This window comes from Cricetulus griseus (assembly GCF_003668045.3).
Source record: "Cricetulus griseus strain 17A/GY chromosome 1 unlocalized genomic scaffold, alternate assembly CriGri-PICRH-1.0 chr1_1, whole genome shotgun sequence".
Classification (NCBI taxonomy): Eukaryota; Metazoa; Chordata; class Mammalia; order Rodentia; family Cricetidae; genus Cricetulus; species Cricetulus griseus.
The window spans coordinates 202,795,813-202,813,213 of record NW_023276807.1 but is presented as its reverse complement, the minus strand read 5'-3'; the positions used below and the strand labels follow the sequence as shown (position 1 = coordinate 202,813,213).

At 40.4% G+C, this 17,401-nt stretch overlaps 1 protein-coding gene across 1 annotated transcript; it reads left to right on the top strand.

Moving 5' to 3' along the window:
* The first annotated feature begins 1,031 nt into the window (after window positions 1–1,031).
* Window positions 1,032–13,529, top strand: Cnih1 (cornichon family AMPA receptor auxiliary protein 1). The gene is made up of 5 exons (XM_027386534.2): window positions 1,032–1,193; window positions 5,545–5,613; window positions 9,496–9,608; window positions 10,904–11,047; window positions 12,563–13,529. Exons 1-5 carry the CDS (start codon window positions 1,113–1,115, stop codon window positions 12,588–12,590), a joined length of 435 nt encoding a protein of 144 aa, XP_027242335.1. The 5' UTR covers window positions 1,032–1,112; the 3' UTR covers window positions 12,591–13,529.
* The last annotated feature ends 3,872 nt before the right edge of the window (window positions 13,530–17,401 follow it).

Below are 17,401 nucleotides of genomic sequence, written 5' to 3'. Positions count from 1 at the left end.
AATAAATAAATAAATAAATAAATAAATGTAACTTTAAAATAAATTTTAATTGATTAAAGTGATGCCAAATGCAAAGTCCAATTCCTTGTTCATCTTAGCCACTTCGTATTTATGAGTAGCCAGTGGCTGTTTTATTGGATGGATTCCAGTAGAGTGAATGTCTACCACTGCAAAAAGACTCTCAGACAGACTGGATATACCTTCTAAACCATTCTATACAATTCCATCTGCAGCAACTAGTAGGTGGTAAATCACTTTTGTGGGATGCATCCCCCATTAGAAGTGAAATAAGTGCTGTTCTGTAGAAACTATATTTTGGTTTTGTCTCTTTTTCTCTACTCCTGGCTTTCTAATTTGTAGTCTTCATGATGTCACAGGGTTGCAATGGGAAAAACAAAATCTTTGAAATCCTCTGATGAGCAAAAATGTTTGAAAACTCTGGGGGTCTGGGTGAAAATCTGAGCACTTGCACAGAACATATTTTGGCGTCTATGAATTGACCACCCAGTGCTCTTTCTCCCTGGTTCCACTAACGTCCATTGATAGTTGCACCCAGGACACAAGCTTTTCCTTTGTTTTTTCCGTCTCGGCCTTTGCTCATTCCAGCCATTTCCCGGGATTACTAGCGCTCCCTTCTCTTTGCCTGGATTTATCATCATATATGCCTCAGATTAGCTTCAAGGAGGGACAGGCGCTTGGAGGAGGGATGGATGCCCTTCGCTGACCCTTCATAGCATGCACAGACACCTGCTTACAGGTTATAACACTGTCATTTAGTCGCTCGTTTCTAGAAGTAGATTAAATCCTTTCCATAGGGCACTTTTTAAAATTTATTTTTGCATCTCAAGCAGAAGAACAGTCTCTGGAACAAACTAGGCATTCATTTAGTGACTATTCAAAGAATAAACTCGATCAACTCTGACAACAGACGTGCTACGCAGACTCCGGCCATCAGGGGGTGCTCACGCAGGCGACCCTGTGCGCAGGCGCGCCGGGCGGAGGCCGCGGCGGCGGTGGAGGCTGAGGCCAGGGGAAGTGAATGGTTTTACCCAGAGGGCCGTGCGCCGCCTTTCTCCGCTGGCCCCGGCGTGCCCGCCAGCTCCTCCCCGGCCATGGCGTTCACTTTCGCGGCCTTCTGCTATATGCTGGCGCTGCTGCTCACCGCCGCGCTCATCTTCTTCGCCATCTGGCACGTGAGTAGCCGAGGCAGGGGGAAGGAGGGCGAACGACGGGCGCAGCCTCTTGTAGCTCCGGGCCCGCGCCTGAGCGGGGGCCCCGGCGGCGGGTGCGCGTCAGGACGTGGCCGGGTTGCAGGGGCCGTGGGCGCGGGGCTGCGCGCTCCCGGGTCAGGGGTCCCGAGGGCTCGGCGTGCGGGAACCCGGTGTCCGCGCTACCGCGTGCGGGCCCAGGCCGCGCTCCGCTATTCGCGAGCAGGGCTGGGCGGGGCGGACGGGCGGCGCCGTGTCTGCGCCCGGGCTGCCTGCGTCCTCCATCGAGGAGGATGCCCAGTGCGCACCGAGCGGCGACTCTCGGCGTGAAGTTTGCCGAATTTTTATCCTTGAATTTACAGCTTGCCTTTTAAGGCTTCCTGGGAGCACGGCCAAAATCAGAATCTACTTTAGCAGAATCTCCAACTCTGCTTCGCAGCGCTACTCGATGGGCGCTTTTCTAGTAGAACACTGGTTCGGATACTGGTTCCTGGTGAACTTTGAAGCAGCTTGGATTGATTACTAAGCTGGCCACATTTCCGAATTTTCCCCTTAAGTCATGCTTGGATCGCGGGAGCTTTTCAGGAGACAACCTTCCAAGCCAACCTCTGTGGTCAGGGCTGCTTGATTTAGTAGAGGGAGTTTTAATTTGATTTTTAAAATCTTCAGAAACCTTCAGCTCCTCATATCGTTGTAGGTGGATGTACGTTCTTACTGTGCCTGGCCCCGGTGACAGGTTCTTTTTGAGGTAGAAAATTTAAGATTTTCTCTACGGCGTAGCACTGAGAACTCTCTGAAGATCAGCCGTTCTTAAAAGTTGGTCTCATTTGTTTCTACCCTCCCTATATCCCTGGAAAAATAGTATGCTTTGAATGAAGAAGCGGGTTCAGCCTGATGTAAGTTTTAAGTCAGGTTTCATCACCATCGAGTGTATGACTAAATGGCAGCCGAAACATGTTGCAGAAGAGTCAGAAGTCGGGCGATACCACAGGCCCCTTTCCTTTTGCTAAGCAGTGTGAGTGGAGTGGGGAATGCTGGATTAGGCTGGTCACCAGGTCAGAAATAACTGGAAGGGCATCTTCTGCATTTGGTGGAAGAACACTAAGATAACAGGTATGTGAGCTAGCCCCACCGTGGCTTCTAATGAAGCTAAAGTGTCTAGATGTGGCTTTAGGTCAATTGCTCTTTTTATAAATGTCCTCTGGGATGGTGGAGATTCATAGAAGAGAGTTGTGCTGGGCGCTTTCCCCACATTTTTCACATTCTGTGTTTTAGTTTAAGAAACCCCTGAACTGCACTTTAAAAAATGGGTAATTTCATTAGAAAGGAGAGTGTCTAGGTAAGGACGATAATTCTAACTACTGTTATAGACATAAAAAAAAAAAAATTGAACCACAGATCAGTGGGGAGCTTTTAGGCTCAGGGATTCCTTAGTTCAGTACTTTTTTTGGAGATAATTTCAAGTATATGCCTAGTGTACATTACTCTATTAGAGACCCATTCAACAATTTGCCAAAAGATCACTAGAAACCAATTGAAAGAAACTGTTCAATCAAAAAAAGTTAGTTTTGATAGTTATGTGGCTCCATTGAAGTGCCTGCCTAACATGCACAGAACCCTATACATCTCGGTACTGTATAAATCCTACCACATAAATGGGGCAGGGGTGTACACCTGTGGTCCCACCACTGGGGAGGTGATAACAGGATGACCACAAGTCCCCAATTCCTTCTTGGCTGTATGAGTAACTTAAAGTACTGCCTCCAAAAATGATTTTATGTTAACTTGCTATTAATTTGAGTCTTGCTAAATGGCAAATCATATTTTTGAAGCTATGGTCCTTGTCTTGAACTTCTGTTACTAAAGTAGACTGGGAGTGTATCCTAGGATATTGTGATGTAGCTGACTGTTAATAGTCATGACTGATCAGAGCTTATTTCCTCCAAACCACACATTTATTGTGTTAGAAATCATTGACAAAGGAAATCCCTTTTGTTGGGTTCTCTACATTAAAAATTTTAGCCTAGTGGGTTTTTCCCCTTTCTTCTTCCATTCAATAATGTGCTGCACATTAATATTTTAGACCCTGGGCCATAGTAATGTATATAATGAAAACTTTTCTGCCCTGAATATTACATTTTTAATTTTTGTTTTTAACTTGAATTATTTTATTTTTGTAATACTAGGACTACAGAAGGGTCTGCTTAAAAGTTACATGGACACCGGGGGGGATTTCATTGTGGCTTAGCGTAGTTCGCTGCTTCTCTTCTTCCTTCACTCTGTGTGAGTTGTGAGCACCTGTAAAGTTCATTTTTCAGGCTAGTGAAAAGGTAACATGTAAATTCTCTTGCTGACTCCACACCTGGTTTGAGGCCCCATTCCTGCTGTTGTTGAAATCTCTGGGGTTTTCTCACAGCTTCAGTTTTCCAGCTGGCATCGGACACTGGAGTTCTGGCCACTGGTGTAGCCTCTGATTGAGCAGGGGGCTTCTACCCAACAGTTGTCAGTTTTTTTTAATTTTAGGTTTTTTTTTTTTTTTTTTTTTTTTTAAATTTTTAACATTCCAATCCCAGTTCACCCTCCCTCCTCTCTTCCGGCTCCCCCATCCCCCCACCTCCCATCTGTTCCTCAGAAAGGGTATGGCCTCCTCTAGGAAGTCTAAGTCTGTCCTATCATCTAGTTGAGGCAGGACCAAGGAACCTCTCCACACCCCCCACACCCCTTGCCTAGACTAAGCAAGGTATCTCTCTATATAGAATGGACTCCACTAAGTCAGTTTGTGCATTAGTGTTAGATCTTAGACCCCACTGCCAGTGACCTCATATATTGTCCCAGACACACCATCGTCACTTTAGTTCAGGTTCCCCACTTGTTAGACCTGAGTCAGTGGTCTCTCATTAACTCAGGTCAGCTGATTCTGTGGGTTTTCCCATCATGGTCTTGACTCCTTTGTTCATATTTTCACTCCTCCCTCACTTCGATTGTACTCCAGGAGCTTGGCCCATTGGTTGGTTGTGGATTTCTGCATCTGCTTCCATCTGTTTCTAGAAGAGGGTTCTAGCTTCTCTGGGGTTGTGGATTGTAGGCTGGGTATCTTTTGCTCTATGTCTGGTACCCACTTATGAGTGAGTACATACCATGTTTGTCTTTCTGGTTTTGGGATACCTTACTTTCTAGTTCTGACTATTTGCCTGTGAATTTTAGTTTTTTAAATGATTATTTTTTAACATTTTAAAAATTAAAATGTATTTATATCATTTTCCTCCATTTTTCCCCTTCCTCCAGCTCCTCCCATGCCCCTCCTCTCAAACTTCTGGCTTCCTTGGATATTACATTTAAATACTTTAGTTATTTTTTCCTCCTATTCCTGTTTTTATTACAGAAGGTTAGGATATTTTATACATGTCTAGAGATTAAGAAAAACCTGTGCTCTTTTGAGACTAAGAACTTTAACGGAAAAGTAAGCACAACAAAAGCTAGACTATGTAACCATTGATCACTGATGATAGGACGTAGTCCCATACACATCTGAAGACGAGAGGCAGGTGTGACCTGTGGCACCAACAAAACAGATCCTAACAACTCTTCTGCTTTGCCTTCTGACACCTGAATTAATGCCACAAAGTGCTATGTATCCCCGGTTTTGATTCTTTGTGCATTTTAACTTTGCAGTTCTGGGTAAGATATTAAGACACTTAGGTTAATGTCATGTTTCTTAGAAGCATGGACAGAAATTGCCTTAACAATGTATGTGATTGGGAATAAACTGAATTGTTTGAGTCCATTATAGAGTCCCCGAGCACTGTGCCAAGGGAGAGGGTTGCAGAGATAATTAAAAATGGTCTTTCTCCCTGAGGCCCACACAATCCTCTGGGGCAAACACACCTGCAGGCAAATACACTATTCTAGAGTGAGAGATGCCGAACTGGCAGGGTTACAAAGAGATATGCTGACACAGGTACAGCAATTTCTGCCCTATTAGAACAACTACAAAAAGAGTGATATGGGAAGAGGGGTTTTCAGGATGAGGGAAACTTAGAATAAATAACTGTGTAGGCATGGGAAACTCAAATCACATGAAGAAAACAACTTGACTGGAAGCATTGGGTAAACTGAAATTTAAGGTCACAGTGGGTTCAGATCAGTGTAGCCATAATGACATGTTTGTGGGTCTTTAATCTGATTCTTGTTCTTTTTAGCACATTTGAGTTTTTGTGTAAATTGGTGCTGAAATACTATACTTTTGTTTTATTCATCAATGTTCTGATGGTTGGGGCAGGCTTGTTGCTGCTTTATAGTAAAGTGAGTGGTCCTAACTGTTGTACTTTTATTTTAGATCATAGCGTTTGATGAGCTGAAGACTGATTACAAGAACCCTATAGACCAGTGTAATACTCTGAACCCTGTAAGTTATGACATAACATTTATCTTTAGATTTCAAAAACCTAATTGCTTTTAACTTGATATAACTTGAAAATGGCCAATATTCTCGGTAGCATGCTGTCTCTGAATGTTTTTGAAGTAGGCAGAATAAAAAGCCCTCTTCCTGTCACACTCAACTGTTCTGTTGTTAATCTGCTGGTGATCTTGTCAGCTGTCATACTAACATTCTTCCAATCTGCTTTTTACATTGTCGGCCAAAGACAGTTGAAAAGGTCAAAAAGATTAAAAGAGTCAAAATTGCACTAAAGGTGTGTACTGCTTTTTATAAAAGTTGAATGTTTTAATGCCACATCATTTTGCGGGGAGGGCATTTGTATTCGTATTGTTCTGCTCAGTGTGCTTGTTCATACGCCTGTTGAGGGTTATGATTTCATGAAACTTCATATTTTATGCAAATATTTGCTTGCTGGCCCAGTCAAGTAGGGAAAGCTGTTAAATGCTTATGCATTTTTTTTGTTATAGCCATAGGCACATCTCTATTAAATTATTTAGCACAGTATTTGAAAGGTGGCCAATATAAAATGACATTAGTCGTGGGGAAGTTATTCTCAGGCTGTGACTTGGACACATGGACTCTAGTATGGACTTAGCCGCTATATCTAGTTTCGTCTCTGGTTATGTGTCTGCTGGAATAAGTGGGTTAGTGCAGTTGCTGTTCCAGCCTTGTTTAGCTCTGCACTTGGATCACAGAATCTTGTTTGTGGTGATGCTGTCTTTTGGCCTCAAGATGCCAGAATTTGTAGCTAGCAGTTTATATACAAATGTCTACATGGTTATTCCTAGTCTAGTGTATCTGCCTCAGATTTCTAAACAGTCTCCTGTGATTTATTTATTTATTGATTTATTGATAATGTGACTCTGGTGTTTTGGGTTGAGTCTAGATACATATTTGGCATCTGAAAGAAAATTCTTTAGACTGTAGGTTTGATTTGGTCTAATTGGTTAGAAACTAAAGAGTTGCTTCTGATAAGGCAATAAGCAAACAGTAGAAAGCAGGGCTACCCTACAAGGCTGCTTCAGGACAGTGAGGAGACCAGTGCAGTCACAATGTCAGGCTCTTATTTGGAAAAGCTGGTTTGCTTTTTTATCCTTGTTTCCCAGGTAAATGCGAGTGGTGCAGTAGGTCTCTATAGTTTATCTGTAGAGAACATTTACAGTAAGTCTGGCTCTGTAGGTACAATCCCAAGTTTTAATTTACTGGCTCCCTTTCTTGTAGGAAGTAGAACGAGAGAGAGTACTTTCTGGTTGGAAAGTAACAGGTGTGCATTGTAGAACATCTTTGCCTCAGTCTTTAGAACCAGTTGTTAGGAAGTCAGAAAGCTGGGCTATCTTTTAGTTTGCTAATAGTACTTTGTGTTCTTTGGCAGTTTATTATTTTAGGTATTCAGATGATGAGGTTACTAGCTAGAGTCAAATAAACACTTCCCCCGGGTGTTAGGCTCTGCATAGAAGCATTTGCCTGGAATTTTTCAAAAGTTCAGGTAGGTGATTAGTTACTCTCATGAGTAGGATAGTTGATTGAGCTGCTTTATGAGTTCCAGGTGCTTTTACCAAGGCTAAGGTCAGAGGTTAAAGCAGAGGCCACAGTTACAAGCTAGACATCGCCTGACTTTTGCAGCTCCAACTGTGTTATCCAAATTTATTTTAATCTTAAGAGGGACAAATTTTCACCCTAGAATATATATATATATATATATATATATATATATATATATATAGTGTGTGTGTGTGATTTCTGACTTTTCTCAATGGAAAGAAATTCATACTGAGAAAAGACATGAGATTGGATGCCTGTAGCTCCAGGAGGGGAATGGCCATTGTTCTAGCCCATGAGCTGTATTTTGGATAGGGTGCCGATAATTGGCTGAACAGCAGTGCATCTGACAGTTTTCCCTATTTAAATTTGTTTTGACAGTTCTGCCAAAGTATGGGGGAAGACAAGTATTATTTTTAAAAATGTAAACTTAACAATAGAATAGAGTTCTACATGTTTCAGTCCTAATCATTTCAGCCATTTTTTTATGAGGATTTTTATTATTATTATTATTATTTTTTGGATAGTAGTCTTAATATGAGTTTTGGGTTGTAAATAGACTGTGTTTTGTGGTAACTGAATGATTGGAAAGCTGTGATTTTTGTGAGAAGTACATAATAAATGTTGCTGGACATTTCTGAGGAGCCACAGTGCAGTCTGATTCTTACTGAATGAGTCGAAACTGCAGGTAGAGTGCAGTGCTAGCATTGTCTCTAAGGATGAGTATAGGAGCAATGCGGCCATGTGATTCCAGTCACTGTCTCCTCGACTCTGTCTAGTATAGTTGCAAAGTCATTACTTTCGTTAAGTCTCAGTGGCTTTAGGGCTGCAGTAGGCTTGTCAGTAAGCTTGTCTTTTAAACTGCTGTTGTGAAAGCAGTTCCAGTGGAGCTTGTCGCGCATTCTTTTCTTGGTCTATTCTGGTTGTAGTTATTGAGTTTCAAAGATGGCTTTTGACAGTTTGTAGAAATTTGACCTTAAATTGATACATATATATGAATATGCATGCATGCATATGTGGAGCTTATATTAGTTATATTGCTTAAATTTGTAGAAAATATCTGGTTAGTGACTTAGATTAATTGGCTCTAATAGGATTTTATTTAAAATAGTATTCATTAAAAATCTGATGCTGGGACTGGGATTTTAGCTCAGTGGAAGAGTGTGGCTCAGAACGTGTGTCCCTGGGTTTGATTTCTAGCTCGGGGCAAAGTTAGTTAACCATATGGCTTTGAGCTGGAAAAAGTAGAGTATTTACTAGAAAATGGACCTATGTATGCAGGATGATTTTAGTCTTCAGCATGGCTTACACAGGAAGGAGCTGCCTCATACTGTTTTAACCTAGTGTAAAGCTAGTTGATAACTTGGGCTTTACAGCTGGGACTTAGGGGTTTGGGCTAGAATTGGCTTCAGATAGTTTTGATATTTTATTTAATAACTCATTAGATTGAACCATTTAGGATAAAAATGATTTAAGACGAATTATTAAGTCTTGGTTATTTTACAAGTGCATGTCATTTGAATTAATTTTTCCTTATTACTACTTATGAAAAGGCTTATTTTCTTTTTGAGGTCTGAGGTTCTACTAGTCTTCTGCCCTGTAACATTTTGTTGATAGGTAACAAGGGAACACAAAGGCTAATAATGGGAACTCTGGAACCTGGCAATTTCTTTCTTGGTTAAGAATTGCATCTTTTCCCTCCTACATTGCAGAAAGTGTGCCTCTTGCATTGTGTGCCTCAGTGTTCTCTCCAACTGTGCTGAGATGGTGGCTGGTTGGCTTTCCATTGAACAACTTGTGGGAAAGTGATGTGACTTGCTAAATATTGTACGTGTAGCATTCTTGGTTTCGTTAAAGGCTTAAAAACACTAACAAACTTAAAAATGGGAGTTTGTTTTGTGGATTTTTTTTTTATCATGTTGCATGTGCTCAGGTTATTTCATCTTTATATTTTTATTGCTGAATGATGGAAATAAAAGCATTCTACTTGATTCGAAAGCAATCGAACAATCTGGGTGGTAATTGAAATTTAACTTGCTGCTCTATGAATTTGATTTTTTTTTTCTCGTCTTACTGTTGCAGTGAAAGCTTGATATCTTTTGGCCAGTTTGTTTGTAATCATACTTTTGGTAAGAAGTCAAATATGGAGATAAAGTATTCAGTAGCATCTTTGATTTCCAATTCAAAGAAAACAGTTTTTTTTTTTGTTTTTGTTTTTGTTTTTTTAATGGAAACTTGGTTGCCATTTACTTTCCAGATAAGCAGCTGACATGCCTGGCACTGTGATAATGGCTTATGTTTTTCTTTCAGCTTGTACTTCCAGAGTACCTCATCCATGCTTTCTTCTGTGTCATGTTTCTTTGTGCAGCAGAGTGGCTTACACTGGGTCTCAATATGCCCCTTTTGGCATATCATATTTGGAGGTAATACTTAAATAACCTTAAAATGTTTTCCTAATTAAATTTTGATTTTGCAGAGGTTGATACTTTGTCTTTGATACTGTATGTCTGCATGAAGATTCAGGGTTGTTTAGCATTGATTCTGCTCAAGTCACTAAGCAGGTGACTCTTAGTGTCCTTGCAGTACTTGCTTCCCTAGTCCTCAGAGGAGCTTTGACCCAGCACATACAAATTTGCAGGGTATAAGTAAGTGAATTGTCATACACACATGTATGTGTAAACTCACACGTGAAGACACAGCACTTCCTGCCCTCAGAAGATTTTCTGAGCCGAATATCAAGTTGTTTCCCCCAGACCTTCAACCTTCATCAGCTAAGATTAGTTTTGCCCATTTTAAATGCCATACAAACCCAAAAATTGTACAATATTTGTCTTTTTCTTACTATAATTTTTTGTTTCTTATTTTATAATATTTAAAGCATTTAGCTATTTTGTAGATGAAAACCAGATTGCGTAAGCTTATGTATTTTTTAATTTATTTTTTAATTTCATTTTACATTCCAACCATACTTTTTTTTTTTAATGCTTATATAGTTAGTGCCTGACCTAAATAGAATTTTTTTCCCCCTCTCATTCCCCATAAGTTAAAAGTTTTGTTTAAAATGGGCATGTCAGAATCTCTATCTCTCACTTTTAGGAAATATGTTTAAAAATATTTTGGTGTAAAGTGCTGTTATATCTATAACTGAATAGAATTTTTTCAGAAAAATTGTGTTCATGGTTAGAGGTAGAAAGAGGGGGTTGCAAAGCAAGCGTGGAGCCTGGGTAAAGGGCCCTGCTCCTTCTGGGAGTGTGAAATGATGTTGAGATAAAAAGTTAAAGAGGTGCTTCAGCGCTAAGAACACCAGCTGCCCTCCCACAAGACTGTGTGGTGGCTCATAACTGTCTGCATTCTGTTTCAGAGCACCTGACCCCCTCCCTGGCCTCTGTGGGTAGTGCATATACATGCACATGGTTCATCTGCATGCACACAGGCAGATTAGTCATGCACATTAAAGAAAAATAAATCTTCAAAAGAAACACTTAGCAAACACTTAGCTTTCTCTTCCTCCTGTTTTTCTTGGCTTTCTGAAATCCAAGAGACCAGATGTAGCTGTCCCATTCTTGTTATTTAGGGTATATAGTTTTAGATTTAGATGGTAAAAATAAGGAATTTGACCTGCAAGTACAGGTGTGCCCTGTGTCTGGAGCGCTGCTCCCGGTAGCAGGTGCTGGAAAAGAAAACCCCTCCCAGCCTGTAATGACTGTGTTTATTTCAGGTATATGAGTAGACCGGTGATGAGCGGCCCTGGACTCTATGACCCGACGACCATCATGAATGCAGACATTCTAGCCTACTGTCAGAAGGAAGGATGGTGCAAACTAGCTTTTTACCTTCTAGCCTTTTTTTACTACCTATACGGGTAAGTTTGAAACCACATAAAGTTCATAATTGTAATGCCACATTACAGTTCCATGGGATTTAGTACCCTCTTCTGGCCTGTGAGGGTACTATAAACAAATGACACACAGGCAGTCAGGCACAGCACCCAAATACATATGATAATAAAAATATTAAAAATGAGCTATTTTAAGTTGAAATAATTAAACTTCTATTAATTTGTATTTATTTTCTGTTAAGCTTCTATTCACATTTGTTTCTATATCATATGAGTTTCCATTATAGAAAAGGGCAAATGAAATGTTAGGTTGTGTTGAGAGGTTGTCCTATTTATATATGTACCTGGAGATGCTGTCCATAGATAAGTAGAGTGAATAGGTTCTGTCTTTTTTGTTGTGACCCTCACCTTTACTGCTGCATCATCTCCAGTTATGATTAGGATCTGAATGGTGAAATTCCATCTGTTTTCCAATTTCTTGCTGATTTTCAAGTTCTTTTTTGTTGTTTTGAAACAGGGTTTCTCTATGTTATTCCTGGCTGTCCTGGAACTTAATCTGTAGACCAGGCTGGCCTCAAACTCAGAGATAACCTGCCTCTGCCTCCCAAATGATGGATTAAAGGCCTGTGCCTCCATGGCCTGGTGTTCTTAAATTTTTAGCTAACTTTTGGGTACTGCTGGAATGTAGTAAGCATTTAAATACACTTGGAGAAAAGGAAAACATGAGTAAATAGTTGCATTTGAGAAGCACAGGAATGGGGAATGCTCACCAGGACATGTTTTGTTTTAAAATTGTCCACGTGTGCTCAGCTCCTAGCTTTGTTTGGAGATAAGAAAGTACATTCTGCACCATCCCCAGTGCCTCTCTTTCTTTCTTGGTTTTTTTTTTTTTAATGTTTTTATTTTCTGAGACTTTCATATACTGTGTTTTGATCATGTTTTCCCCTCCCTTGGCTGCTCCTCCCAGTGTCTTTCTAATGTCAATGTTGATGTAGACTTGCCCTTGGCACTTTGTGAGTCTAAATCACATAGTTACTGCCCGCCCCCCCCCCGTTGTAAATGTTTTTGCTGTCCCAATTTCTGTTGCTTAGAGTTGTTCTAGGCTGTAATTGGAACATTCCTCCCTTGACCAATGCCTTGCATAAAATGGGACCAGTAACGGCTCCAGCCTCCTGCGAGTGCTTGGAGGACTGTGTGAGGTCATGCCTGTGAAGGACTCACAGCTGCAGCTCTGAGCCAGCCCTCCAGAGACGCTTCCTGTGATGCTGCTCCAGAGAGATGCTGTGTAGATTGCTTCTCTAAGCTCTGGTTCTCACTGATGGTTCAGTTGCATCGTTCTGCTTGCTACAATTGGAAAAGAACTGGGGGCAATAGGCAAAAGTCCATAAAAGCAACTTAAAATCATACTCTGGACTTGTCTTTTCTGTGGTGCTATGATGCCATACATGAGCAGGATATATAGAACAGGCTCAGCTCTTTTGTGCTCTTAGTTTTCGGGATTAGGAGTGTTTGAATTAACAGCTTCTCTTTTCATTTCAGCATGATCTATGTTTTGGTGAGCTCATAGAACAACACAGAAGAATCGGTCCAGTTAAGTGCATGCAAATCGCCACTAATGAAGGGATTCTATCCAGCAAGGTCCTGTTTCCAAGAGTAGCCTATGGAATCTGATCAGTTACTTTAAAAAAAAAAATGACTCCTTATTTTTTAAATGTTTCCACATTTTTTGCTTGTGGAAAGACTGTTTTCATATGTTATACTTGGATAAAGACTCTAAATGGAATTACGTATAAATTAATATAAAATGATTACCTCTGGTGTTGACAGGTTGAACTTGCACTCTTAAGGAACAGCCATAACCCTCCAAGTGATTGCATTAATTACTGACTGCCCTGAGTCCATTGGGAGCTTTGTTTAGAGGGCTCAATATAAATTAGCTGTAGATCGAGGTGCTTCTGGTGAGCTGAAAATGTGTGTCTGACTTGTGTGGGATACAGCGTAGGTTTCCCCACTTATCACTGTAGCTGATTGTATATGGACACCATAATAAGAAGAGTGGGATTTCTTTCCCTGTTGACTTGAACATTATCCCTATGTATTGCATGAGAGAGGGAATTCCCTCCTTTCCATCAGAGTAATCAATATACTTGCTTTAATTCTTAAGCATAAGTGATATAAGCATATGCTGAATTACCTGTAAAGAATGCATTTAAAGCTATTTTAAATGTGTTTTTATTTGTAAGACATTATTTACTAAGAAATTGGTTATATTATGCTTACTGTCCTAATTCAGTGGTCAAGGTGTTCTTAAGAATTTGCAAGTACTTTAGATTTTCAAAAATGAATGAGAGAACTGTGTAACCACCCTGCTGTTCCTTCAGTGCAACACAATAAAACTCTGAAATGAAGATCCTTTCCAGTGCGTTGTTTAAAGATCACAAACAGCTATTTCTCATACTTAACCCATTATAATAAAAGACATAATGTTGTCATTTTACAAAGTTAATATTGTGTATTTTCTTAAAATACTTTTTGAACAGACTGTTAGCATCACTGTTAGCATTGGGGACTGGTCTTCCCTACTGCAGGCACACACTTGATTCTCAAGTTATTGAGGTGTGTGAAGTGTTGGATGTCTGGTTTTCCACAGCATTCTTAGAATGAGGGTGTAGGCAATTGGAAGTACCATAAGTAGTTTAGAAGTTTCTTCAGCAAGTGATAAAAGACAACTAATTTGTAGAGATTCAAAATGATCACAGCAGTATGTGGATGTGTGCTGCTGTTTACTCCAAGGAGTTCTTGTACTTTTCTATTATTTAGTGCAAGATAACCTTCCCAAGCTTCGGGGGAGATGCTGCCATTGGAATTAGGTGATAGGACAGAGATGTGTAAGAAGGGAATGGAGAAGCAGGATGAGGAGGGCCAGGCTGTGTTGCAAAGAAAGCCTTACAGACTAACTTGTAGTCTGCAGAGCATCTGCTGGGAACTGACTCCTCTTCAGTTTGTGCAGGAAATTAGTGCGTACTTGCTGGACGCTGAAGACTCATGCTTATTTAGAGTATGGTGCCTCAGTCATTTTGTTTCTAAACCTTCTAATTATGTCACAGAACCTTCTCATTTTCCTTTCTTGTTCACAAGGACTACTGACCATGAGAGGTTAAATTACAGGGACAGACATTGCTTTTTAACTTTTAAGAAACTTCCTCTTATTTTGGATCCTCTTTAGAATTAGTTGAGATTGTATTGGTTTTCTTCCAAAATCAGATACTTTCCACCTGATTCTTCAGAGAACAATGAGGTTCACCCTGTTACTTGTAGACTTTAGCATGTAGATATGATTGTGATTTGATGGTCAAGTGCTAGGGCACAGTCTCACTTGCCTTTTTAGTGTTTTCTGGAAGTAGATTCTTACAAGGAGAAAGCAGAAGACAGAATCCCATCAGCTCTTTTCTTTGTTCTGATTTGTTCTGTGGGTTAACCTATTGGGGATGGTGCTGGCCTTGCTGAGGCAGTTAGCATGACTTACGATATTTTGCAGTTGATGATCAAATGTGCTTTCTTGTGATCCATTTCATCTCATCATCACCAGTTCTCTAACATTCAGAAATCATTTCCCCCGTTTGTGCCTGTTTTATTGCATCTCGTAGAACCATGTAGTAACATCTATAGCAGCAAGTGTTTCTTGCTGTAGATTCTTCTTTTGAGTTAAAGCCTTCCACAACAATGCCTGCTTAGCAGTGACTGTTGAGTAGTGCTGTATTATGTCAACAGGCCCCTTGAAGTGTGAGTTATTTTTAAAGGGAAAGTGACAGGAAATGACCCCATAAGCCACTTTTAACTTGTATTTGAGTATTAGTAACTGAAGTTGCATATATGCGATGAACTGTCTGACCTTTCATTCAGGTTTGTATATTGAGTGACAGTCTCACTAGGAAACAAAAGACAGGTCATTGATCGGATGAGTCTCCTCTCTGGCTAGGAGCTAGCATGGAGGTCACTTGTGTGTCCCAGCTCCATGCATTGTGAAGTTATGTCTAATGAATAGAAAGGACATCAAGTTTGTGTGTGTGTGTGTGTGTGTGTGTGTGTGTTTAATACTGTTCTTAGAATATAATTACTGGACACTAGTAATTTCTGTGTTTCTCTCCCTGCAGGGTAAGCTCTCATTGTAGGTGTGACTATAGAACTTAATCCAGCTGTTCAAATGATCTATATTAAAAAGCATGTATGTGCAGCTATTTGTCACTTAATTCCACATATATACAGCTTAATAGTCAATTGTAAGTCAGAAATTTTCATGAGAAAAAATATTTTAGAGGGGAAAGAAAACTATTGCTACATTGCTTACTCTTGTTCATAAATGTTCATCCTTGCTGGAAGCTAGTAATGTTAGTTTCAAGACACTTTAAGCTCTTTTACTGTAACCAGTTGATTTGGGACCATTTGAGCAGTTAATGTGTTTGATATTAGCAGTGTAACCTAGGAGATAGTTCTGAACGAGTCTTCCATGGTGATTCCTAGAGAAAAAGGTGTTCTGTCGCTAAATTTGTTGACTTGTTTCTTAGAGCTGTTTGCTGTGGAACATTCAGAAATCTCTAGTTAGTGTCTGAAAGGAGTGTGTAACAGCTGCCTATTCTGTTTACTTTGGAAAGTAATACTAACCACCAGGTGGTGAGTCTGAGGTAGAGGGAGGGTTTTGCTCTGCATTCATTTTCTTGATACTCATTGTAGAAGACATGAGCGTCTTGACATGCAGAATGGTATCTCCTAGATGTCAGTATTACTATTATACTGTACTTTTTCTCAATACTTAAATTTGTTTGGTTATGCTTATGTATTCTGGGAATGAGAGTTTCTTCAATGGATTGATGACTGAGTAGATCCTAAAACTAAGAAAAACATGAAATGTAGTTAGCCATGTAGTTCCTGGTTTGTTAAAGCCTATGCTTGATGGTGTTGTACCACTGTCTAAAGAAAACTTACCATGTAGCCCTCCCTTAGTCCTTTGAGCTTGTTTTGCTTTTGTATATTTAATAAAAACTGTCTCAAATGCTCCTTGTGTAGTGGATGGGTAATGGTTGAGTTGGTGTAATCCTGTGCTGATTTCAAATGCAGCTAGCTTTGGCATGCACAAGACCAGAAGCCTAGATTGTCTGCCTTTGTGCCCCATTGCTTTTAGATAGATCGTTAGATCATATACTTGGGGCAGAGAAAATAACTTTCCCTAGAATGTTGGCATTGCACTTTTTTGTTTTTCAAAACAGGGTTTCTTGTGTAACAGTTTTGGCTGTCCTGGAACTCACTTTGTAGACTACACTGGCCTTGAACTCACTGAGATCCGCCTGTCTTTGCTTCCTGAGTGCTGGGATTAAAGATGAGCACCACCACCGCTCAGCTGGCATTGCATGATTTTTAACATCACTACACAAGTATATTTCAGGACTAATACTCATGTTTCCTCGTTGTGAATAATTGTTCCTGTATGCTTGGTGTTAAAATGGTTAGGCAAGCACTTGCAATGGGAACTGAGAGGTACATACTTTGAACACTCAGTTGATTGTTTTTGAATATGAAGTGTTTTTCCTCTACTGAATACTCAGAATAAGCTTTATATTGGAGGGGATTGACTGAAGGTGGGCGGCAGTGGAGGTGGCTGTGGAGGTAGTCCTGTTAATAGTGCTTGCCCTGTGAGCATGAGAACCTGTGCTTGGTCCTCAATACCCACTCAAGAATCTGGTGTATACTTGTAATCCCAGTTCCCAGTGCTGTGATGATGAGACAGGAAAGTCCTGGGGCTCACGGACAGGTCCTGAGGAAACTGTTCTCCACATGCATGCCCACACAAAGAGATTTACTAATGTCAATTCTAGTGACTGCCTAAAACTTTCAGGTACTGTGACTTTAATACCAGAATTGGTTGTTAAATTGTTAATTGCAGCAGAGAGAGAGAGAGAGAGAGAGAGAGAGAGAGAGAGAGAGAGAGAGAGAGAGAGAGAGAGAGAGAGACTTTTTTTTAAAGTCCCTGGATTATACATTTGATATTAGTGGTATATGATTCATCCTTCTCAGTATTTTTTTTTTGGGGGGGGGGTTCAAAACAGGATTTCTCTGTTTTGCTTTGGAAGCTGTCTTGGAACTCACTCTGTAGACCAGGCTGGCCTCGAACTCACAGAGATCCACCTGTCTCTGCCTCCCAAGTGCTGGGATTAAAGGCCACCAATGCCCAGCCTTTCTCAGTACTTTTGTAAGAATCTTATGTTTTAGAAGCTGGTTGAGTGGTGGCGCACGCCTTTACTCCCAGCACTGGCGAGGCAGAAGCAGGTGAATCTCTGTGAGTTTGAGACCAACCTGGCCTACATAGTAAGAGCCTGTCTCAAA